The 23,687-nt window shown below is 46.7% G+C and overlaps 2 protein-coding genes across 2 annotated transcripts in view; both read right to left on the bottom strand.

Moving 5' to 3' along the window:
• Positions 1–1,847: 1,847 nt before the first annotated feature.
• Positions 1,848–8,832, bottom strand: LOC129211803 (adrenodoxin-like). The gene is made up of 4 exons (XM_054839455.1): positions 8,654–8,832; positions 3,403–3,527; positions 2,829–2,958; positions 1,848–2,574 (listed from the first exon to the last, which is right to left on the bottom strand). The coding sequence occupies exons 1-4, from the start codon at positions 8,830–8,832 to the stop codon at positions 2,454–2,456; spliced, it is 555 nt and encodes a 184-aa protein (XP_054695430.1). The 3' UTR covers positions 1,848–2,453.
• An 8,272-nt stretch (positions 8,833–17,104) lies between these two features.
• Positions 17,105–23,687, bottom strand: part of MSN (moesin) — a 47,645-nt gene continuing 41,062 nt past the window's right edge. The window contains exons 9-13 of the mRNA XM_054838963.1: positions 23,450–23,580; positions 22,702–22,862; positions 22,024–22,116; positions 21,365–21,598; positions 17,105–20,316 (exon numbers count right to left, since the gene is read on the bottom strand). Coding sequence (XP_054694938.1) covers positions 20,152–20,316; positions 21,365–21,598; positions 22,024–22,116; positions 22,702–22,862; positions 23,450–23,580 — 784 coding nt within the window. The 3' untranslated portion in view covers positions 17,105–20,151. The remainder of the gene's footprint in view (positions 20,317–21,364; positions 21,599–22,023; positions 22,117–22,701; positions 22,863–23,449; positions 23,581–23,687) is intronic.

The raw sequence follows: 23,687 nt of genomic DNA, 5'->3' as shown, positions 1-23,687 counted from the left end.
AGAGAGGAAGCCGAGGCCTTTAGTGAGGGATTCACAGGGCGTCACTCTTCACCCGTGCCTGAGAACCCTACAGGGACCCTGGAGCCCCCTGAGAGGGGCAGGGCTCGTGTCAGCATTACTGCTGCCTTGAAGAAAGGCAGGGAGGTAGCACTGGGATCGGCAAACACGGGCAGCAGCTCCGACCTCTCCGAGACCGCTCCTCTCACCAGCCCGAGGGCCAGAGATGAGGACGGGGCCGGGGGGGGGGGACACGACGCTGCCTGAGGCGCTGCGCGAGCTCCACCCCGCGTCCCAGCGAAGCCCTCGGCAGCGGCCGGCGGCGGAAAGTCCGTGAGCGGGGACGCGATGTTCGCCTTTTGCTGAAGTTTTCCAGGTGGATCCTGGCTTGCAAACCCAGCACGAACGTCGGTCAAACGCAACAGTTAACGGGGGAATGCTGAAGAAAGAGGCAGAGTTACAAGGCGGTCCCAAACAAAATAACGTCGTGCACTTTGCAGAGATCCTGGCCTGTAAAAGATCCTTTCTACTCACTTTGCACCAGAATGCTTGGAGTTTCCAGCTCTTATTTCAAATTTAAAGAAGCACTTGTATGTCTGAAAGTGTTTACCCTCTCCCCACACCCACATTTGTTCTAACGAAAGCTATTACCTCTAAGTGTTTTTCACCCATCTAATCAGGTACTGTTTTCACAGGCTGAAACACCTCAACTTGTGGAATTTTACTTAATTTATTGCCAATTAGCATAAACTTTTAATTGGTGATTCAGGTATGGGGTGGGGGGAGAAGATGACAATTAAATGGACACACTTTTCCTCACCCTTCTGCAAGGCCAACTTCAGTCAAACCCAACTCTCCCCCACCCCACTTCATTGTCTCAACATCCCTTGTTTTCACCAGTTCCTCCCAAACCCTTCAGGGGTCAGGGTACACACGTAACAGTTTCTTTCTGCCAGTCCTGACTTCTTACTCATTTACTTCCAATGCTCCCGGTTTCTTAATTGCTACCTCTGCTCAAGCCATGAGTCCCTCAGGGTTGTCCCTGCTCCAGTCATCTATGGGCTACAGTCCCTTCGGAGGTATGCCTCCTCTGGGACAGAGCACCTCCTTCCATGACTGTTTACCAAGCTGGGTCACCAACACTGTCCCCTTCCACCTGCCTCCTCCACCACCCCCTCCTCCCACATCAACTCCCGGGTCTCCTTTTGTGCATGTTCCTTGTGTCTCCTACTCCCAGTAGTGTCACTCTTGCTTAAATATATTTGAGCACAAGTGCCACGTGCTCCTCTGACCGACTGAACTTTTGGTGTGCAAAGGGGTTTTTACACTGGTTTCAGAGCCAGCTGGAAGGGGCTGTGATGGGCATAGAGCAGTTCCTGGCCTCCCACACAGGGCAGCCCTGCAGCACTGCCGCCCCATCAAAACTCTGTAATTTATGCCAAATATAACTGTGAATGCTCTAATATCAGATAAGCATTTTTTTTAAAGGTATATGTCTTGTATGGGCATGTTACCTTGCTTAAGAACAGTAACTTGTTGGTTAAAATTGGTTGCCAAACATAGTCTGGGTTTTAACTAAATCCATAGAAAGGTTTCTGTGCAGAACTCTGTTTGGTAAACTTGGTTACAGATCACAGGTTCTCTACAACATTTAGATGGAGAGTTTGACATATTGACTCAAACACGAGGGGAAAATCCAGTTAAGTAAACTGGGGCAACAGGATATTATACCTAAATTTCCATCAAACTCATTCTATTCCAACCAGGCTCATGTTACCAGAAAAGTGCATCTCATAGGTCTAAAAGCCTGATTATTAGAATTTTATTTGACTTACGTAGTAGTACAGCAATGGGAAAATTTACTATTTGGAGAAAGGAGCAGATCATGGCACATAACAATTCAGTGACATGTAACATCTCAAATTCATAGAAAGTGGTTCCTTCTTACAGGACGCGTCAGCATTCAAATGGTTATCAGTACGTTCTTGCTAAGCAAACTCAGTTAGCCTACATCATCAAGCCAATCAGCACACCGTCTTGTATTTGGAACAGCTCTCTCTTCTTAAGCTTCCCAAATTGGGAAAAATCTGCTCTACAGTTAAAAGAGCCAAGCCTTGCAAGATTCTTAACAGTTACTTAGAATAGCAGAATTCCTTAAATTTCAAATGAGAGGGTGAGTCACATACAGCACAGATGTTTACTGTTACCCGCCCAGGGAAATGTAAAGTCATATGCTTTAGTCCAGTTGCGCTCAGCAGAGCACTCAAGCACTTAAAACCAAAGACCCTAGCACTAAGCTTTGTTTAAGTAAGAGATTTGCCAAAGAGGCATTTATACTGAATCAGACCTCTACTGTCTACTGCAAGCCAGCCACAAAAAGCAATAGTGTCAACCAAAAGCAAAGTACCCTGCCACACCTAAAGTGAGGACACGTGTTGTGCAGGAGCCGTTTCCAGTTACTGTTTGCTTTGCTTTCCAACCTCCAGCTGCCTCCTGATGTCCGACACATCCATGGGGACCCGCACTGTCAGACCATCCATCGACTTCTTAATGCACACCTGGCAGCCAAGGCGAGATCTGAGAAGAAAACATTAAGTGAGGCTCATCTGTTCCCACAGTAAAGGAAGAAATTCCCCACCCGCATTGGGATGTCTGCTCCAGGCTGGGTTTTCACTGCAGTTCCTGTTAAAGGTCTCCTGTGCCCCAAGAGAAAGCAGCTCCAGAAGCACAGCCGTAAACCAGAATAAGTCCTGTCCCCTTGGAAACAGGTCCCAGGTGCTGAGAATCTGCCTCAAGCTTGAGAATCTACTGCAATCAGCAGAGGTGCTTACGTCTCAGTGAGTCCGTACGCCAAGTCCAGCATGTCCAGCTCTTCATCTGAGATGGCATCCAGCTTTTGGAAGGCGTCCTTCTCAAAGATGAGGTGACAGGTGGAGCAGGCCAATGTCCCTTCACATGCACCTGGTGGAGAAACGAAGGAGCGACAGCAAATCAGAACAAACAAGGGGGTGAAAAAGGTCATCTTCAGGAACAGTGTGAGAAGAGGTCCTTTAACAGATCTGGAGCATGTCAAAAGAGATACCAGAAAATACAATAGATGGATGCAGATTTCAGCCTGCTTCTTCTCTGGGAGGATCACAATCAGTTTTCAAATTTGCACTTCAGCTCTAACCAACCAAACGCATTGACACAGGCCGCTGGAATCCCAGCATGGCAGTGTGGAAGTCACACCGGCATCTCAGTGAGGTGAGCCACTCCAGCAAGGAGCTGTTGGGGAAGAGAAGCTTGCTTCATGGTCTCACCAGAACACAGTGGCATGTGTGCAGTTGCACTGTTCCCACGTACCCACTGGTCACAGCACAGGCACGCAAACCCTAAGAGCACATACCCTTGTGCAACACCTACCAAATCCATCGATGGCCAAGTTTTGATTGACTACCACTTCCAGCAAACTCTCCCCTTCCTTGGCTGTGGCTGTAAGTCGCTCTCCATCCCGATTTATAAAATGCACCGTCACCTGGTCCGCAGAGCTGCAAGACAATTTTGCAAAAATCAGAGGACCCCACCCTTTCCTGCACACCCACCATCGAGGCCTTTGGCTGAGCACTAAAGCCATGGCACTTGGAAGGAAACGTGCATACGAACACTTTCTAGAAGGATTACACCGCGCGTGTCAGAAGAGATTCAGTTGTCAGTTCTCAGGCAAATCTGAGTTGACCCAAAATAATTACCACTTTATCAAATGTCCTTCAGAATAAACGTTTAGCTGCACATGAACAAGGGCAGATGCTCTGCGCCCACTGCCTCTGCTTGGGCTGGCCGGTGGAGGAGCATTTGCAGGCAGACAAAGCGTTTGGAAGACCTGGGATGTCGATCCTGGATAGAGTGATGTAATAACGAGAAAAGCGCTCAGGATCAGATACTAATCATGCAATAAGGGCTGTTGTCATTCACATGTTGTTTCCTCTTCCCTTCCCAAGGGGATTACTTGATGACTGTTCCTTTTCTGGTGCTTGTTCTTTCATGAAGTGCCCACTCCTTCCCTGAAACAATCACAGGGAGCCTTGTTACGATGAGGCATGCTCAGCCCCAGCTTATAGAGCAACCGCCTCTGAGCTGATGTGATCCTTGCTCAGGAGAAATTGCTAGTTATTTTGACAGCCTGCAAGATTTAATCTGGTAGAGAGTTACGAACAAGGCCAATAGCACCTCTCAGTGCTCTACTTGTGGAAAAAGCATCTACAAATAAGAGGGAACCAGCATCCACTTCTCCTCCAGACCAGGATCTCCCCCACCAGTGTGGAGAAGTGCTGCCAGCCTGAACAGCAGCGTCAGGGATTTCTCACCATCTATTATATTTGTCAGGGGAAGCATGTGAGCAAACAGTGGTTTTTCTTAGTGTACATACCCAAATGGTCACTTAGAAGCAGGAGGTCCCAGTTACCCAAAGGTCCCACCTCCTGTGCTGAAATGGGGCAGCACCCTGGAGGCAGTGGGTATTCTGCCCAGCACCTCTCAGTGTGGCACTGCCCAGGTGTCCAGCATCTCAAAGCCCATGACATTCTCCGGTGGCAGAAGCTGGGTCCACCCTCTTCTCTTCCATCAGGCCAACAGCACACACCACTCTCCCAGATGTCTGGAAAGATCCACCTCTGTCTCCCCCAGCTCTGATAAACGCCCAAGCGCTAACAGTGTCAGCGCTGCCCCGTGGCCTTGGCGCTGTCGTTTCTGGCATAGGAAGAAAGAACCACAGCCTTGAAGATAGAGTGAATTTCACAGTGAGAACTGGCCAAACTCACAATCCTGTTGTTCCCCCACTTACACAAGACTGAGTGAAGCAGCAGCATCTCCTTCCAATAAAAGTGTGGATTGGTATAAAGCTTGGTAACACTTCTCCTGGAAGCCCTGGGGCCAGTGAAACAAACAGCAAGCATGGCTCAGAGCTCTGAGAATTTCTAATATTGTCTCCTGATTTCTTGGAATGTATCTGCAATATACGCTGAATACAAACTGTCACAGCCCCAGAGTCGCACGTTACAGCAAACCTGACAGCTGAGGAAGCGCTGTAGCACCTACGCTCTTCCGTGCCAGGCATCCTCTTGGAAAGTCACAGAGACTGGGAGGAGGAATTGGTTAAATGGGAATTGTCCCTGGGACAGCAACACCAGGAGCTGAAAGGCCTTACCCTGTCTGCTCATCCCTCTCTGCTCTGTGGCAGATGAAAATGAAGCATGTGGAGACCTCTGCCGATTTCCTTTTAACATTAAGCACAGAAATACATGAGGATCAAGTTTAAACATTTTCCTTTGCTCTCTCTTAACTCACAAGAGGCAGAGGTGGAGTATGGGGGATGAATCCAGCTCAGTAGGAGACAGGAAAGAATTCCTGTAAAAACGTAATGGAAAAAAGGGATGCGATGTTCTCCTCTTTCAAGTTTGTGGGTCTTGTGCATTATGCTTCACAAGTCACAATCACCATCTAGATCTAATCCAATTTACCTGCTGACAAATCACTGCAGTACATCTCTAAGGATGCCGTTTCTTAAAATGTTGTCGCGTGGACTACATCAGCAAGACTCCAGGTGCAGAAAAATCCAAACAATTATCTCTGTGGAAAGCCAATCCCCATATTCCATCAAAATTTGGAAATGGAGAAAAAGAGATTAAACAATATTTTTTGCCTTCTCTGCTCTTCTGTTTTCAGCTGCATCTTGATTCAGCTAGCAGGAGCAGAACACAGGGGCTGCTGCACCTTCATCTGTGCGGCAGGCTTCCTGTTTTGCAGAAAGCTTCAGCAGAAAACAATGCCTGGGCCATTAGTCTACAACAGGGTCCCCTGGTTATGAAAACAGCTGTGAAGTTTGCACCGAGACCATGCTGCAGAGGGAAGTGTTTCCCACGTGCAGAACGGAAAGATCACGTTGCGGTCACGCACAGGCAAGCAGGACCACCCTATCTCCCAAAGCAAATAGCCAAAGAGTATCTTTGAGACATTTCAGTCTCCTTCACAGACACCCCCACAGACGTTTCTTTGTAAATAAGCAATTTAAAGACTAGTTCTCAAATGTCAAAACAACACAATCGTCTCTATATTTTGATGGATTAGACCTATTTATTCCATTTTTATGGCAAATAGGCAGGTTTCCTCGCAATGTTGGTTTTACAGTTACACAATAGAAATGGTAAAGTCATAGGACATCACTTAATGCTGCAACTCAATGCATTCTTCAGCAGGATAATGTGAGCTGGCTGCCTACGTGCTGGATCCAACAGTCTCCAAAGCTGCATGCACATGTATCGACAGACAAATTCATTCGTATTGTCTTTGAGGTACCGAGAGCTTCACCTGACATCAGTCCCCGGGGACCCCCACACCAGGCTCCCACGGATGCTCGGGGGATTTGTTCCGTGCAGTTCCTCCTGGACACAGCCCTGCTTTGACTGCAGCTGCCAGTTAAAAGAGCCCTGAGACAGCTGAGTTGCAGCCAGGGGCAGCACCCAGGGTATCCACTCAGCTGTAAGGAAGGACAGATGCTATTGCCACAGACCCCCTGCGTGACTTTGGGCAAGCCCGGGTGCAGCAGTTCACCCTTCTCGAGAGCAGGGACGATGTCAAGAACTCCCAGACCATGACACAGAGAGCGCCAGCTCCTCTGTCTTTGCTGGCTGTAGGGGAAATTTAAGCTGTCTGCCTGTGTTCTTAGTATAGGTGCCTCTGTTGGGGGCATAAACCCAGCCTGATTACTGCCTGTTTTCACCGTCCAGTTCAGTCACCTCCCACAGACCCACTCGCGTACTGGTCTAATTGTCTTCATATCCCCCGAATCAGTTCCAGGCTCGAGTCTCCTCTGGAGGTCACCTGCTTTGGGTGCCCGAGGCTTCAGGAGAGCCTGGAAAGAAAAATCTATGGATTTTCTAGTTACTTCTGAATTTATCGGCGTTTTTAAAACTATAAAAAAATTCCTTTCACATTTTGTTAAGAAAATAATTTTGAACCAGGATTTTAAAAACAACTCAAAATTGATCAGACTAAGTTTTGCTTCATGTAGGCTTAACTATTTTACAATAGCATTACTGTCACAGGATGCACTGTCAGAGCTTTGGGAAGATCTTATCAGTATGTGACAAACTCAGCGCTGCAAGTTCAACACATAACTGATTATTCCCTTTTAAACAAAATATCAAACTTTTGCTGACACAGGTAACTAGTGAAGGGGGTTTCAAGAAGGTTGTTCTTCTTCCTGTCAGTGTTTTTCCCTAAAAGATATTTTCCAAGGCCATACAAAACAGCAAGACGCCTACAGGTACTGCCAGAGATATCTTCATAAGCAACAAACCAATTAGAAAGAAAACCCACTGATAACAAGTCTTCATAAATCTCATTAAGGAGGGTTATCAGTATAACTTTTTCTAAGGTCAGATAGCAAAATGGTTTATTGTTATTTTCTCTGATGTTGGTTGGGTCTTGTTCTCAATGTCTAGTAGACCACAGTCTGACCCAGATTGCGCTGGCCTAGGAGATCTGCAAAGTCCCTTTATGCTGCTCAGAGAAATGCAATCTCCTGAGTGATCCCTAAGGAAGAGAGGAAAGACTGGCAGCGAGTCCGCCGTAGTTCCCGCTTTAGAAACACGTGTGAGTACGCTGTGCCAGGCAGCCTCTCCGGCCAGCCCCCTCCTGTCGGCACAGGGGGACGGCCTGCTCCTGCATCTTTAAGGTTTCCCTCTTGGAGAGTGTCCAGCCTCCCTGGACTCCTTTGCCCTCCCAAGGGACTCTGTCATCCAGGCCCCTCACCAGGCCAGAGTCTGCCCTTTCAGATTAGTAGCTGAGAGTCCTCCACCCTGGCGGGGACCAAGAGCATTTAGAGATATTTCTAAACATGAGCTTCTGACCAATTTCCACCACAGAGTTCAACTCACAAACACAAACACCATGACAAACTGCATCCTGCCCTGAGCAGGCAGTCTCAGCAAAGTCCAGCACAAGTCACTTGCCTCAGGAGCCTGGCAGGACACCAGTGCTGTGGGTCTCACACCCCTTGCACCTACAGCCACCATCTGAGCAGCTGAGCGCTTGAGCCAGCTCCCCCATCTCCCTGTCAAGAAGAGCGTGCCAGCAAGGCGCGAGACCTTGCAGCGTGGCTTTCCACGACATAAAGAGGGCATCTTCCTCCCTGGCACTGCAGGCATCATCGGCTCCTACTCTGCCTTTACTGCAGCAGGGACAAGAAACCCAAGAGAATTTGCAGTTCCCAGAGGAACCCAGCGGTCATCCCAGCTTCCCCACAGCAGCAGCACAGCAGGCTAACAGCCCAGCTGTCCGACACGCCTTGCACACCACCCTGTTCCTCCAAGGCTGGTGACTGGGCCTCAGGGCCTATGGACTCTTGTGCCACTTCGCCATCTTCACGCTCCAGATCCAGGCCACGAGCTGCGGTCTCCACAGCTCCAGAAGCTCTCAGAGCAGCTCCCTGCACCACCTTCCTCCTGTCAGCATCTGCTTCGCGTACACTTCCTCATCCACCACCTCCTGCAGCCCAACCGTGCTTCGCACTGGCTTCTCTCTTCTCCCTTCTCTGGGGCAAGGCAGAGGTAAGCGTGGGTCCCTCCCGAAAAGGCCCTTCCCGACGCAGCAGGGTAGGGCTCGGCGTTTTACTCACCGCGATTCCCCAGGGGCATCCTGGAGCCTGTGCGTGGAGCTGAACCCTCTTTCTGACCCCTGTTTAGCTGGCGTGGGATGCTGCTCAGTCACCCCACAGAGGTAAATAAAGCGAATTTTGTTCGCATTCAGTCCACTTAGCAAGGGTCGCATGAGCCCTGAGATGCCTTGAGCTATCATGCTACTGAGGATTCTGCTCCGTGTCTCCTGGGCTGTGGGTTGTTGCAAGGCCAGCTAGATTAAGAGTTATAAGTACAGCTGGCGGGGGGGAGGAGGGAAGAAAAAAAGAAAAAGAAAAAACTAGGACAGCCTCCTTGGGGGTGGAGGGAGGAGGGAGGGGAAGGAGGAGGGAAGGATGGACAGAGGATTGTGCTTGGATCTTGCTGCAGTCCAGCCCATCAGGGCATGGGAATTGGCTGAAGCATGGTAATACGAGCATCATCCCCACGTACCAGTCCCCAAGCAATGCTCACCTTGTTGTGCATTACAGACTTCTCTTCTAGGAATTAGACCTAAACACAGTTTCAGTAACAATATTCATTGCAATGTCTAATCACATAAGGGGTTGCAGGCTGAGGGCTGGAAGAGCAAACTGGCACAAGCACCAAAGCCTGCTGCCTCAAGAAGAGGGGCATGCCTGTTCTTACGGCAATGCGACTTACGGATTCCGCTCTTGACATGGATGTCATCCCGCCACGTCATGCCTTCCCCAAATACTGCAGGCTCCCAGCTCTAAAATGTGAACATTCACTTACTTCATAGGATGGTGGTGAGAGGCAGCCACAGTTTGTTCATTTGCTAAATTCTCTGCTGAAAAGTGCCGTAAAGGCACAGGTAAGTATCATTTGTTTCACACTGATACCCCATGCTAGTGAGACTTCTGCAGAAGAAAACTCTTTCATTCCCAGAAACACTGTCGCTAGTTTAGTTTACCCTCCTCTCCAGGGTAAATCAATTTGCCCCTGAAGACCAAAATGCAACAGCAGAGACAGTTTCAGTTCCTGGGTTTTGTGGAGTTTGAGAGCAGCTCTCATCTCAGGAGCCTGAGTTGTTCCTAATACCAAATTAACAGTTCACCATTTGGTAGGATGTTTGCTTTAATCAAATTTTTTAATGCAGTAACACATTAGTAGCCAGTATAAGCAAAAACCTTTGAAACTGGACTCTTTAATCAATCTGTACAGGGGAGAGAAACTACAGCATAAGAATGAGAACTGGCTGGAAAATGTTCCCAACACACACACACACTGGATTCACAGTTTTGAAGATAACTGGAAAGTTTTGACTTTTTACCCCCAAAATGAAAATTTTTCACCCGAAGCTTTCAGGTTGAAAGGGGATACTTGAGCTTTTTGAGAAAAGCATCAAAGATGTTAAGGAGCACAAGTATTTTCCATAAAGGGGTGAAGGGAGGAGGGAATGCTATTCTTCTACCCAATAAAGTTTTAAAGGCAAGTGTCCAAGCATTCAAACATACCACTGAGATAGCTTCAGCGGAGAAATGGGCAATGCATAAAGGATTAAAAAAGAACACCACCACTTTTTTTTCTTTTTAGGGGGAAATCCACTTTCTAAAATCACCTGTCTACTTCCCTCTGTTCACCTTGCAACCAGTAGAGCAGCACAGAGGAATATTTCATTCCGCCTCACCCCTGTTTGCCAAGTGCGGGCTGGCAATTACTGCTCCCACGACAGGGCGCAGGCAAGAGGAACACGCAGCGCTTTGCTGTGGAGGGACGTGATCCGAGATAATGTAGAGCCGTATTTGTAGGGCATCCAGAGTGAGCGCTACCCCCAAGTCCAGAGCTGGGGAGAGAGCTGCCGTCTGCCAAGAGGCACCCGTGGCACGTCCCCCGAGCAGCAGCACAGGGTACAATGCCAAAGCAGGAATCCCACGAGGCAGGCATGGGTGCACACCAGACTGCCCAGGATCACTGGGACTTCTCTGTAACTGGGGCTGGGAGATGGAATTGATGTAAAAGTTCCTCATTTTAAATCACTTGTAGGATATCCTTCAAAAGCTTTCCTCCCCACCCTTGCTTGTATCACAGAGGAGAGCTGGCAGTGAGGCGAGTGGTTTGTTTTAGCTGAACGCAGCTCTGGCCCGTGTCCCTGCTCTGCGGTCCCTCACTCTCAGGTCAGCTTTTCCAGGTGGTTTGCTCTCTTCCTGCAAGCTGCCCTGAATACTTCAGCCTTCAAACCCAGGTTCTTGGGCTGCAACTCACCCCTGAATTTAAGATAACTCTCTGCAGCTGCGAGACTGTGCCCAGTCCTGCCTTGGCTTTTCAGGCACTACAGAGACGCAGTAGGCAGCCCAGTTCTGTGTCTCAGTCATTTCTGCAGAAGGAAAGCAAGGCTTGCCATGAGAGACACAAAGAAAGGGGCCATAGCACATCCAAACAAACCATTAAGCATCTTATCTCCCCAGCAAACCTTGAATTGAGAGATACGCTAGATATACACGCAGCAGTTTTCACAGCAAGGACATTTGTGTGTGTGCCTGGCACTGACCTCTCTCCTTGCCAGGAGCTCAGAGCACAGCAAGTAACAGGTCAATGCCACCTGATGGGAGAGACGCCAGCACAGAGAGGGGAGGTCAGGTCCGAGAGCATCGTACCCGGTCCTGCAGGGAGGTGAGAAGCAGTCAAGGGGACATCTGTCTGCTGGTGAAAGCAAGAACAACCCTGCTGGGTTAGGACAGAATCATGGCTTATACTGAGTTTGGATAGCCTGTTTTAAGGTTTGAAACGGGGAAAAGGGCAGAAGTAAGATCTCCTTTTACGTCCTCTCCACCATTCCATCTAGCAGCAAGCCTAGAAGTAAACACAGCCTTTCCAGAGAAAATCCTTGTTCATTTAGCCCGGGACACAAATAGAAAGCTTTGCAAATAACCACCCCTCCCACAGAAAACAAACCAACCAACAACAAAAAAAAACCCAAACAAAAAAACCACAAAACACCAACCCAATTAAGGAAAAATATCCTTGCTTTGAAAAACAACTTCAAAATGTTGCTTTGGAAGTCAGCACACCCTTTATGGGCAGGACAGACACAGCTGAAGTGAATCTCTAGCCCTGTTTCACAGAAATTTAGCAGAAGCCAAAGTTTCCATCAGCATGCATGTGCGCACACACCTCCCACCCCCCTTGCTTGCCAGGGGCCACGCTGCGGCTAGTGCAGTGGCTGTGCCTACGTGTCTGGCACCGTGTTAGCACGTGCTGGGAAGGGAGTGGGATTCTGGCTTGAAATTTCTTCTGCAAAGGACAATTTGCTCTTCCCCGCCCCCAGTCTAGGGACTTTAATGCAAATGTCCAAAACAGGTACAAGGTGTCACTAACTCCACCTCATCCCTGATTTCTGCACAAGGAGTAAACAGGTTGCAATCAGCGCTGCAGCCATCCAACAAGAAGTTACACAATACCCTTGCAGCCCTTCACAGCCCAAAGCACTCGGACTCCTCAGATACCAGACCCGGCTCTTCTGTCCATCAGTAGAGTTTCAGTCCTTCCATGAGCCAATTTAGTAAACAGGCATAGTCAGCACAAGGCAGGCTTGCCTCAGCTCCTTTGGGCAGAAGGCACTCTGTGCAAACAGCTTTGACAAAAAGAGCTCTTCTTTAAACTTTGGGGCTTTCAAAAGACCCTAGATGGAAGGTTTAAAATTACCATATTAGTCTGCTGCCTCTCTGAAAGCAGATGAAAATCATTGTTTAAACCTGTAGTTATTAATATGTACATTAATAATGTTTTAGCAATGCTGCAGTTCTGGGGTTGTGAAAGTAACTCCACTACCATTTGAATCAAGATTTGATACATTTGATAAGTTAAGGGAGGAAGAAGTTCCTCTGCAAAGGAGCAGGAGAATCAGAAGGAGCAGGAAGAACCAGGAGAGGCAGCCTGTCCTGCAGCAGAACAGCCACAGGAGCAGGAAAGAGAAGAGACAGAAATCATACGCAAGTCAGAAACCACCTGGCTACTATCCATGAGCAAGCTGCAACGTATGCAGAAAGATTACAGGTGTCATCCAGGCAAGCAAATGCCTCCAATACTGGAGCATTTTATCAAATCTGTATTTGATAAAATCCCAGGTGCTCAACAGTGGAACTCCCAAAGGAAAAGTGTCCAGAGGGGAGGGAAGAACTGAGCAAGCAGCTCAACAAGTCACGCCAGAGCTGAAGGCCAGCACTGTGCCCTGGTACAAAAGTCATCGCTCCTTTGTTGTTTGGAGCAAGGAGTGGCCCGCGCTCTCCTCCAGGTTTGTGGGAAAGCAGGCAGTCTGGCACGTGAAGGGCACGGAGCTGCGAGCCTGAGCTGAGCTCTGTGAAATGGGGCACCTGGTTCAGCCACAACTCTTCTGCCTTGGAAGAGACACATTACCCTCTGTGCCTTGTTTTACCTCAGAGAGATGGGGGAAAGGATTCCTGGTTGGCCTAGGAGTGTGAATGAAGGATGATGGATAAAACACACACCTGAGACAGAAGTGCTCTTGCCAGAGCTGCGCTGGCTTAGTCACTGCCAAGAGGTAGCCAGAGGCAAGCCCATGCTGTTCCCGTGGGCGAAGTCTCAGCGACTGCAGTCGGAGGCAGCAGACGCACAGACCCAGGAATTACAAAGGTTTCCAGAACACAGCCTTTGTTCTTAACTTGAACAGCAAGAACAGCCTATCCCTCGCCTCCTACCAAGCCCACCACCTCGCAAACTCTCCTGTAAGGAAACAGATACTAGCTGCTTACGTACACAGAACTAAAGCCGCTGAACAAAAAACCAAAATTCTTCCACATTGTCACTATGAAAACCCATCAACCACCTTTTCTGTTCCAGAACAAGCTGCTAATACAAGCAAATAGGGTAACTTGCGGTTGTTCTGCTTTCTCCAAGCCCACAGGACCAGGTACAGAGTGCTGCCCCAAAACAGATGCAGTGGACGCAAACCTGCAGGCAAAAGTACTTGCATGAAGTGTGGTCACATCTCAGATGCTGGCTCATAGAGGCTGGAGGGTTAGGAGGAAGACTGTAAGCGTGCCTCAGTTTCTACATCTGTCAAACAAGACTACCATTTGCCCACTTCTGAGCTTTCTCTAGATGTTCAGCAACCTCCTGAGAACCACTACAAACAAAAGGAGCAAGGGCCAAATTTGCACCACTGGAAACAAGAGGACAGTAATGCAGTCAGACATGAGCTAACACCGCAACAAGGAAACAAGATGAATTCCCAACAGGGCTTCTTGACAGCAGCCACCTCTGGAAACGCAGCTGCTGCCAAGCTGGGTAAAGGCCGCTGAGAAGTTACAGCACCCCAGCCAAGGTCTTCATTTGCAGATGCTTCTCCTTCAGTCAGTCAAGGATGCTTCAAAGATGGATGAAAGGGCAGTACTGCTGCACGTGGGGTGTAGACAGCCTTCACCGTAACCTCCCAACTCAAGAGCAGTATATTCCACATCCCCTTGACCCTTCAGTCAGTCTTGATGAGTGATGATTAACCCTCGCTTGTATTTCTTTAAAAGAGCACAATCAGAGGCAATAGCAATGCTGGGAGCTTGTAATTTTCCAACTAGCTCTGCTCACCAGAAGGCTGTATTAACACCTGCTCAGAGCCAAGTGCATTCTCAACAGAAGTTGGAGGTACAGTCCCTTCCAGGAGCTCCCAATATTCCTTTTTGCAGTCTCAGCACTACTTTTTCCCTTCATGTCTCATCCTCATTCTTTTCTCCACTTTTCCCTATAGCCACTTCATCCTGCCATCTATCCTGAGAAAGTCAATCTTAAAATTACTAGTAACTTTCAGAGATCCATCACTTGGCACTAGATGCTCATTTAGGCATTGTTCAGTCATAGACACTTGCACCCTTATCCACAAACTGCACTTAAAATTAGAGCTGCAGACCTGCAAGACGAAAGCCAGCCTCAGCCTAACATTCAATGCATTGAGGCCCAGATCCTTTTTCTTACAGATAAGTTAATCTGTTGTCACATGCTCTGATTATACACCGATATAAGATAATTAGACTGTATGCCCAAGATTGAGTTGTGTATAGCTGCAAAGCTGGCACTCAACAGAACAGTCACACTGATTGTACAGGGCAAACAAGCTGTACCTCAGTTAGTCTCTGCTTTCTCATTGGGAGATGGTTTGCCTTCGTAGATGCTCAAGCAGCTGCCATACAACTGTCTACGATTATCATACCTTACCCTGTATATCGCATTATTAAGCTTTGCAAGATGTTGGAAAACAGCTATTAGATGCAACTACTTAATGAAGAGCTACTGCAGCATGATGCACCAAGTCTGAAGCCAGGTTACAGATAGAAGTGGCAGTTTCTAGGACCAGCTAACATGAGAAAAGGAGAACGAGTCTTGTTTGGTATCTCAGAGACTATCTACTGGTTCCACAACCCAAAAGAGATTTCAAGAGGATAGTGCTGTCAAAAGGCAGAGTCCTACCCTGATAAGTAGAGAGCAAAATCTAATCTAGTTCCCTTACTAAGTCACCATAGTTACTAACAGTATCCTACACAAATTGACCAGAACTGATAAGCATTGCCTCAGGGGTTGTTCACATTTATTATTGTTCATCTCAGGGGAGGAAAAAAAAAAAAAAAAAAAAAAAAGGAAGTGGCTAGGAGGCTACCAAGCCTGCTCAGCTGTTCACTGAGAATCTCACACCAGGTCACTTAAAAAATAAAAATGCCCATGCTTCCCTCCTGAGCAAGCAACTGGTAAGCTTGTCATCTACCTAGATAAGTCCCTACAGGACTTGTCTACATCAAAATAAATCAGAATTTTGAGACCAATCTCTTGCAATTCCCTGCCTTAGAAAGTGAAAATGAGAGAAGGAAAAAGCACTCACAGCCTTATTTCTACAGTTGCACTGACTCTGAGTATCCTAGGCCAAATGCATTAGTCCACCAGACAGATTTATTGCAATGAAACTTGACTCTACTGAGTGACTTTTGAGTTCTTAGTAAGTTGCACTGCTTAATAAAGCCACATTCCAGAACCTGCAAAAAGACAGTGTTTCTGGTCCCCAGCTCTTCCGAGAGCCTTTTATGCTCAAAAGCATCTGGGCCCCCAACACTTGTAGGTGAAGCCTAAACTGGATCTGAAACATATCGCAGAACAAATCCAGCAGAAGCTGTCTACAGAAACTGGAGTTTAAATACAAGCCTCTGATTCCAAACTACAAAATGCCTTCCAACAGATTAGAAGAATCAGGTGGTTTGGATTTTTTTTTTTTTTTTTATTACACTACTTGGTCCTGCGCAGAAGCAGCCTTCAGCCATTAATGCTTTGCACTTATATTTCTTCCAAAACAAACTGAGTATAGATATACCTAACCGGAGAATTACTAAGCCTCTTAAGTCTCCACAGATACAGGCAAGGTAACGCGGTGAAAGCTAGGCCACTCATGCAGAAGAGCAATCTGGCTGACAGCACAGAGTTCTCAAACACTCCAGAAATTTAAGCACAAAGCTGAAAGGTATCGCATCAAGAAGCAAGGGCAATAAGAGCACCAAGAGCCCCGTTTGTGAGAGCAACCTTCCCAGACCAGTGCAGCCTACAAGTGCTTCAATGTTACTGCAGCTTTCAAACATGCAATTCCTCCAGAAGCGTTCAGGTTTTTGGAAGCCTGAAAGGAACCAGAAAGACCCACCTATGGACACTGTATCCGTGTCAAGGCTGGTGGGGATTGCAGAAGTTGAGATTGCTCCGCACTTCATGTTTTGTTTATAGACAAGTTCAGGTTTCTCCCCCACCACCAAGGCCTCTGAGCACTAACACGTTCTGATGAAATCTCTGCCTTATCCTGCAGTGCGGTAACCATGAGGCAGAGGTTCTGCAAAGTCCTTCCTCACAGCCACCTAAAAAGAAAGATCACACAGTTCATTAGCAGAAAGGTGGCAGTAGCCACGCTCTTCCATCATTGGACCCAGTCCCGAGACCTCAGGAAACACAGGTAGATAGCCACAGCAAGGTAGCCGCAAAACAAACCGAGTTGAAACCCCTGGTACGGGGCCAGGGCAGGACAGACTCAGCAGGACGTCGGGGGCAAACAGCAGCATTGAGGCCTGGCCGCCCTCTACTCACTAACCTGGTCACGGATGCACGTGGGCCTGGGCATGGCACAGCAGGCGCTCACTGGGGGCAAGTTCCAACAGCAGCTCCTCCTCCTCCTCCATCTGACCAGTCCATTTGCAAGTTAAACACAATATAAATTTATACTCAGTGTCTCCACAAAGACATGTGAATTCCAGTACCAGCTCCAGTCAGACAGCTTGGGAGGGGGAAAGGGATGTTATTCAACCAGTTGCTTTTCAGGATGCAATATGGTCCCCTCATTTGCGAGAGAGCTACAAGGCTGACAATCTTGGGAATGAGATGGCAGACCTGTTTAGCTTGGAGACACGGCACTAGACTCAAAGCAAGCCTTAAGTAACCAGCCAGACACCATCTGCTGAATTTCTCTGAACTTTATTGGCACTTTAGGAAGAACAAGGTATGGATTTTTAACAACTCCTCCAAACAGGAAAAGAATGCCTTAATATCAATGTTCTCTCTGCAGATAAGCACATGGACCCATGGATTACTCCACAACCTTAAAGAACTGATGTTTTATTATAATCCAGTAAAAAGACTGGTCAAAAAATCCCAACATAATTTACAGCAACAAAAAATAAAACAAGAAAAAACAAGCCAGGCAAACATTTGATAAAATACTTCCCTCCCCCCACCAAGAGGAGTAGTTTATCCAATTAAACTGGAACATGGAGAGGAAGAACAACAATTCACTGTATTCTAACAAATAAAAAAAGTGTCTACAAATCTCACCATAATACTGAAAGCTTCTTACATTAGTTTTCTTGCAAAATATCATTTCTTTACAATACAGTATACATTTCCAAGGGAAGGAGGACCATAAACATATCCTCCATCCCGTGACTAATATTTTCTAATTGTGTATAGCTAGAAGTATTGAAATCAAATATTAGATACCACTGGAATATAATACTGGTTAAGAAGGCAGGGCTGAAACAACTACAAAGAGTTAGGTGGACTCACTGGCACAAGCCGTTCTATTCCTATATTGGACCATTTGGAATTAGAACGATTAAAAACCCTATAAACAGAAGTCATGCCAGCATCATAATACATGAGCTCAGCAGTGTTGTGTGACCCATCAAAGCAGAACAGGTTTACTGGTTTATTATTTGAACACATATTCCAGGCACCGTACATCAGCTTGCTAGGAAATTGTTAAAATGTAATAAAGGCTTTTCTCCCCCAAAATGCATCAATAGTTGCCATGGACAGAGCAGAAGTGCTGAGAATCAGCTTTAAAGCACCAAAACAGAAGTGTAAAGGTAGTCTGTTCCCCCAGTAATGAGACTCACTTAGAGCCAGTGCCAATAACACTTCAGTATAGAAATACGCAAATCAGTTATAATGAGTTCAACTGCAATCTTTCATTTGTGACTTTCAAAGTACTGAGGTGTGTGTTTTTGGCCAACGAAAAGCTCACCATGTCACGTCCCCCCCAAAAAGCATGTGTGTCCAGGGGAGAGAAGAGGGCTCCCACACGACTTATCTGGATGTTTAGAAGCAACACACTAAGCTATGCTCCTAACAGAGGTTTGGTTGGTGTTTGCGTGGATCTCCACACAGACTTGTATTGCTTCCAAAAAATAAAATAATACAGCACTGGTAAGGCTGTTTCCAGCAGCCCAAGGAATTCTTGGGGGTTTTATTAACACTATCATGAACATTTCTTTTTGGCACAGTCCCCCTTTACCTTTCCCATAGAGCAGGTAGCTGGAAATGCTCTAGCATTCAGATGTTTTCCTTCTATCACCACTAGCAGTGATACCATACACAGGGGGAATCTACAAAACTGAGAAAGTCACAAGATTTAGGATCATGCTAGGCAAGAAAATAAGTCACAGACTAGTCTGATGACTTCCTATAGGGACAGGCTAATCCAAGGAGGGCAAAGCAAAAGGATGATTCCATTGTAGGTGAAATCCATTTTTAAGAGGCCTCTTCTGAAGGTTAACGTTTCCTTCCATGAAGGATCAAGGCAAAAATCCAATTCAACCCTGAGCATACACGGCTGTTTCCTCCCCAGAAATGGCAGGAAGGATTCTGGGTAGCTACAGCACAGATAGCTTGGAAGACAGGAGGTGATGGCTATTACAACTACTGGTACAAATGGCTCTCAGGACCAGTCTCTCAACCACTAGTGTCCCATTTCTAAGAGACAGAGCCTTCTGTTCTCAAAGCTACAAAGGAGCAAAGCTTCCTTCTGGGGAAGGAAAAGCACTTGAGCCAGGGATCTGGCAGAATACTAGTGAGGATTAAGGCAGCAATTGGACAAGTATCTCAGGATCCTCTCCCCTCAAATGCTGCTCGAAGCCAGGAAGACAGATGCAGTCTTGTACATGACCCAGATAGAAGAGTAGGTTTTGGTCCCCAGCTGCTGATCACTTTTTATGATTGCATCTAGTTTAAACTAAAGACATCTGAGCTACAGTAGATCTATACACAGTCATAAGGCACCAATGACTATGTGTAAAAAGGCCTCTTATGGGAAAACCTGAAATCCTATTCGCATGACTAGAAATGTACTGGGTTCAGCAAGGGAAAATACAGCTACAGTAATTTTTAGCCTTTTACATTTCTACCTACCCCTTTAGGTTTCAATTGGCAAACCCAAAAAGGAAGGCAGCGTTCTTTAGCTATCTCTGCCTCACTGGTTACATTCAAGTCAGACAAATGACAGTGAACAAAGCCATTTACCAGATGGAAAACTTATGGAAAGCAGGGAAGTTGAGGCTCCAAACCACACTGCATCAATGGAAATACTCCTAAGGCCTCCTCATGATTAGAAAATTCAAAGTTCCACTGTTAAACAACAAAAGGTAACACCAGCAGGAACGCCACAGAATCTGTTTGGTCTGCTTGTCTGAAGGACAAAAGCTTTGGTCTTTTATAGAGAAAGTCCAAATTGTACCTCCAACCCTTCTTCCTAAGCTCCAGCCTCTCCTTCTCAACTACATGATTCAGACCCTGTATTAAGTCAGAAATTCAGATGCTGGCTTCTAAGCATAATACTGAAGCTTGCACAAGTTAGTAGGAAGGCACAGTGTCAAAGTGTTAGCACTTTACCGTATGTAATTCAGTAAAAGTATCTTCTCCCAACGGGAGAAGACAGCAACACAGCCACTTCAGTAAGCAATACAAAACTAAACGCAGTGAGACTTTACCCAAAGCTAAACAATTTCAGATTTGCCCCAATACATGTTTGCTTTCCCAAGCCACCCTAGAAAGATGTAAATACTATTCTTTCTTCTGTTGCTTAACTCCAGCATTTGCCCAAAACTTGATAAATAAAGACCATGGTCACTCTTCTGTAGTGGTTCCAGCACAGCATGATTACGAGTGAATGATGGGAGAGGATGGGAAAGAGGGGATAAGAGAGCGCAGGGCAGCGGGTGCAGGGGAGAGTTTACATGGACTCAAACTCATCAATGCGCTGCTTGGTGTTGCCCTGCCGAATCTGACGGAGGGTCTTGTACTTGTCTCGGCCCAGACGCATGTTCTCAGCGTGGATCATATCATTGGCTGTCTTCTTGGTTTCATCCCGAGCATTTGCCAGCTCCGAGGAAAGAGCCTTCGGAGAAGGGGAAACAGATAGCAATAGGTTAGTACATGCCAGAGACTCAAAGCTGGACAAAGAGGTTCCTTGCTGATCCTCCTAAAGATTCAATATCCATGAAGACAGGAAAAAGATAAGCCCGAATGTTTACAGTTCTGGGCAACCTGCTCTAGCTGACCCTGCTTGAGCAAGGGAGCGGCGGGACTAGATGTTCTTAAGAGGTCCCTTTCAACCTAAACAATTCTGTGGAAGTTGTTAATATCTTCCTCTAACACTTGAAGGCAGAAAACATCAGGCAGTCTTTCACCCTATTTATCATTATCTAGCACAGTAAGAAGGACCATCTCCAATGTACTTCAGAAGAGTCAAATGGAGGGATCCCTAAGCACAACAGGAGCATCTTGCAGAATTTGAGCAATTACCAGCCTTCTACCACATAAGAAACTTGATGCAGAAGATAAAAGGGCATCTCTGTCACTCTGCCTGTGCACAACCACCACAGCATGATGCAGAACAAGCAAAGCCCGATGCAAGTCAGGCAGCTAGCAGGCAGTGTAACAAAATGCTTGGAAAGAGTCAACACCAGAACATTGTGGAGTTCCTTATGAGGAGGTGGTCCAGCACTGCTCCCTCCATGCTGAGCCCCAGCAGGCTGCTCTCAGGATTTTGCAATACAGCCCTGTCAGGCAAGAGTTACAGACAGCTGCTTGATAGGAACTGGACCAAGTCCTCTGATTCATTGCAGCCAGGGCTATGAACAGCTGTCAGATGGCTGGCAAGACTCACACAAGCACACTACATCTGACAGATGCTTTTTGGCACTGCTTAAAAATACTTCACTACTTCCAGTGAAGTGAAAGTCAAGTCCCAAGAAACAAGATTTGCCTCTCTGCTCAATGGTTAAGCAACTATCTTGCAAGATCACAATCACCCCTCTTCTCTCTGCCCTCTTTTTTTTTTTTTTTTTTTTTAAATACCAGTCATACCTCCCAGCCACAATTAACGGCAAGAAGAATAGAAGCAGCATCCAGACACACACCCTCTCCTACTGCCAACTTCTTACCTTCAAGTGTTTCTGGACCCGTTCGTTCTTCTCTGCTTCAGTGGTTCGCTCCTCCTCACTGCGGTCCTTGATGGTGGCCTCTGATCGTAGCTCAGCACTGGCTTCTGCTGCATTCTCGTCCTGCTCATCATCATGCTCGTTCTCAGAGTGCATGGGCTCAGTGACATGAGGGGTACTCATGGCAGTCTTCAACTCCTCTTTGGTCTTTTCTAGGTCCTCCTGCACCATCTGTGCCTGCAGTAGGACATGCCACAGTGCATTAGTCGATATAATCCTGAGCGCATAAGACTTCTCACAGAAGCACTGCTCAGTGCTTATTACAGGAAACCTTGCACCTCTTGCACACTAAAGTGGCACGTTCCAAAGCTACTCTGCCACAATCATTTGCAAAACTTTCTGGTGGCTTATGCTTCAGACATTTGAAGAATGGTTATAATTCACGGAAAATGGGCTACAGGCCTAATTAGTCAAACTATTTCTACTTAGAGTTAGAATAAGGCACTCACTCCACCAAGAAAAGAAAAGCTGGGTATTTACAAGGGCTTCAAACTTGCAGACACTCAGTCTGGTGTGGTATCTAGTGCAGCAGTTTGGGTCACAACACAGAATGAAGAGCAACTCCACAAAAAGTACTGCTGTTTGCTCAGGTCCTGCTTTACCTTCTGTTGCCACTCCTGGGCTTCACTCTCTTTCTTCTGCCGGGCCAGCTCCAGCTGCATGATCCTAGCTGTGAGTTCTGCCATCTCAGCAGCCTGCAAAAGAAAGGCTTTTATTGGGGACAAAACAAAAAAGTACTTGTTCAATGAAGCATTTAGTCCAAGTCCTGAATATAAAAGAAAAAAAAAAAAAAAAAAAAAAAGAGTGTATCTCTAACATCTTTTTGGTAAGGAGAAAGCCTTCCTGTAAACTTCAGTCCCACCAATATCTCCATGATGCAAGGGAAAAGAAGGCCAAAAAGGTTTTGGGTTTTGTTATGGGGGGTTTTTTGTTGTGGTAGGGGTTTTTTTTGTTTGTTTTTTGTTTTTTTTTCCCCCTTCTCCAAACAGAAGTACAGAACTCAATTCTTTGAATCCAAACCAGGGAAAGCAATTAGTGAGCTCTACACTCTGTTCTCAGCATCAGATGCAAAAAAAAAAAAAAAAAAAAAGGCAAAAAGCACAACAATCCAGATCTACGGTACAAATACGCTTGTATTTAGGTATAAGTTCATCTGCTTGAGGCTACAAGTTAAAAATCCAAACTATGCTTTCTCATATTCATAACCTGGTTTACTTCAAGAGCTTAGATCTCTACCCTGTCACTCTTTTCCCTACCCAATTTTCAGCTCACCCACTTACCAGCTGTTCCTGGGTCTTTTGTTGATCATGGGATGCTTTCAATAGGGCCTCCTTTGCCTCTTCTGCTTCTCTGCGTTCTTTAGCCAGTTTCTCTGCTTCCTCCTGAGCTCGTTTTCTCTCCTGTTCCAGCTCCATGGCTCTGCGGGTCTGTTCTTCCAGTTCTGAAAGAATAGGGGAGCACATTTGAAGAGAGACCAAGTAAAGAATGGCAGCAGAAGAGGAAGGTGCCATTACACCTGTGTTCTGGATGAAGGTTTTCCTTCAGGAGGAGAGGTAAAGGAGAGATGCAAGCAACTGTCCCCTTTCTTCTCCTTCACATTGTAACTGGAGCTGGAAGATTAAGAGCCAGGCCTGTTCCAAGCCAACAGATTACTTGCCCAATTGATTTGTGGGGAAGTCTGGCCAAGTAATTAGATAGTAATCACACCACAGTACTGGCTGGTGTGACCCTGCTACACTTTCTGACTCCATCCTCTACAGATGTGCTGGGATAAGGCTTCCAGCCAGCACACAACTGCAAGGTACTCCCGCTGCCAGAGAGGCATCTTCACTGCCACTCATCTCCTTAGTGCAAGCAGCTGCATATGGAGGGCTGAGATTCAGCTTCAAAAGGCTAAACCAAGGCCTTAACACTAGTTAGCACACAATACTGGAGAGCCAAATGACTCAGAGATGCTCATAGCTTTACTGCTTGAGCCCTTCTCACTCAGACTATGCATCTAAGGAAATACTGAACATTTCATATTACCTTGCTGAGCTTTCTTGGTTTGCTCCTCAATTTGCTTGAGCCTCTCCATTAGCTCCTCCTTCTCACGTTCAATCTTCTCCTTCTCCTTTTCTGCCAACTCCCTCTTCTTCTTCTCATTCTCTAGCAGGGCTCTGATGAGGGAGAAGTCATAATGCAATTTCAAATTAACAACTACTTGGATTGGAGTGCTTCCTAGCAAAGCCATGAGCACACAAGAGATGTGCACTACAGCATTCAG

The sequence above is a fragment of the Grus americana genome, chromosome 12 (assembly GCF_028858705.1).
Source record: "Grus americana isolate bGruAme1 chromosome 12, bGruAme1.mat, whole genome shotgun sequence".
Lineage (NCBI taxonomy): Eukaryota > Metazoa > Chordata > Aves > Gruiformes > Gruidae > Grus > Grus americana.
This window is presented reverse-complemented; position numbering and strand designations above follow the sequence as displayed.

Bases quoted from the DNA above. Each gene is read 5' to 3' on its own strand.
- LOC129211803 (XM_054839455.1), bottom strand. From the start codon at position 8,832: ATGATAGCTCAAGGCATCTCAGGGCTCATGCGACCCTTGCTAAGTGGA. The intron at 3,528-8,653 runs GTGAGTAAAACG...ATTGTCTTGCAG, and splicing joins GATGCCCCTGGGGAATCGCG to CTCTGCGGACCAGGTGACGG. The intron at 2,959-3,402 runs GTAGGTGTTGCA...TTTCTCCACCAG, and splicing joins CTTGGCCATCGATGGATTTG to GTGCATGTGAAGGGACATTG.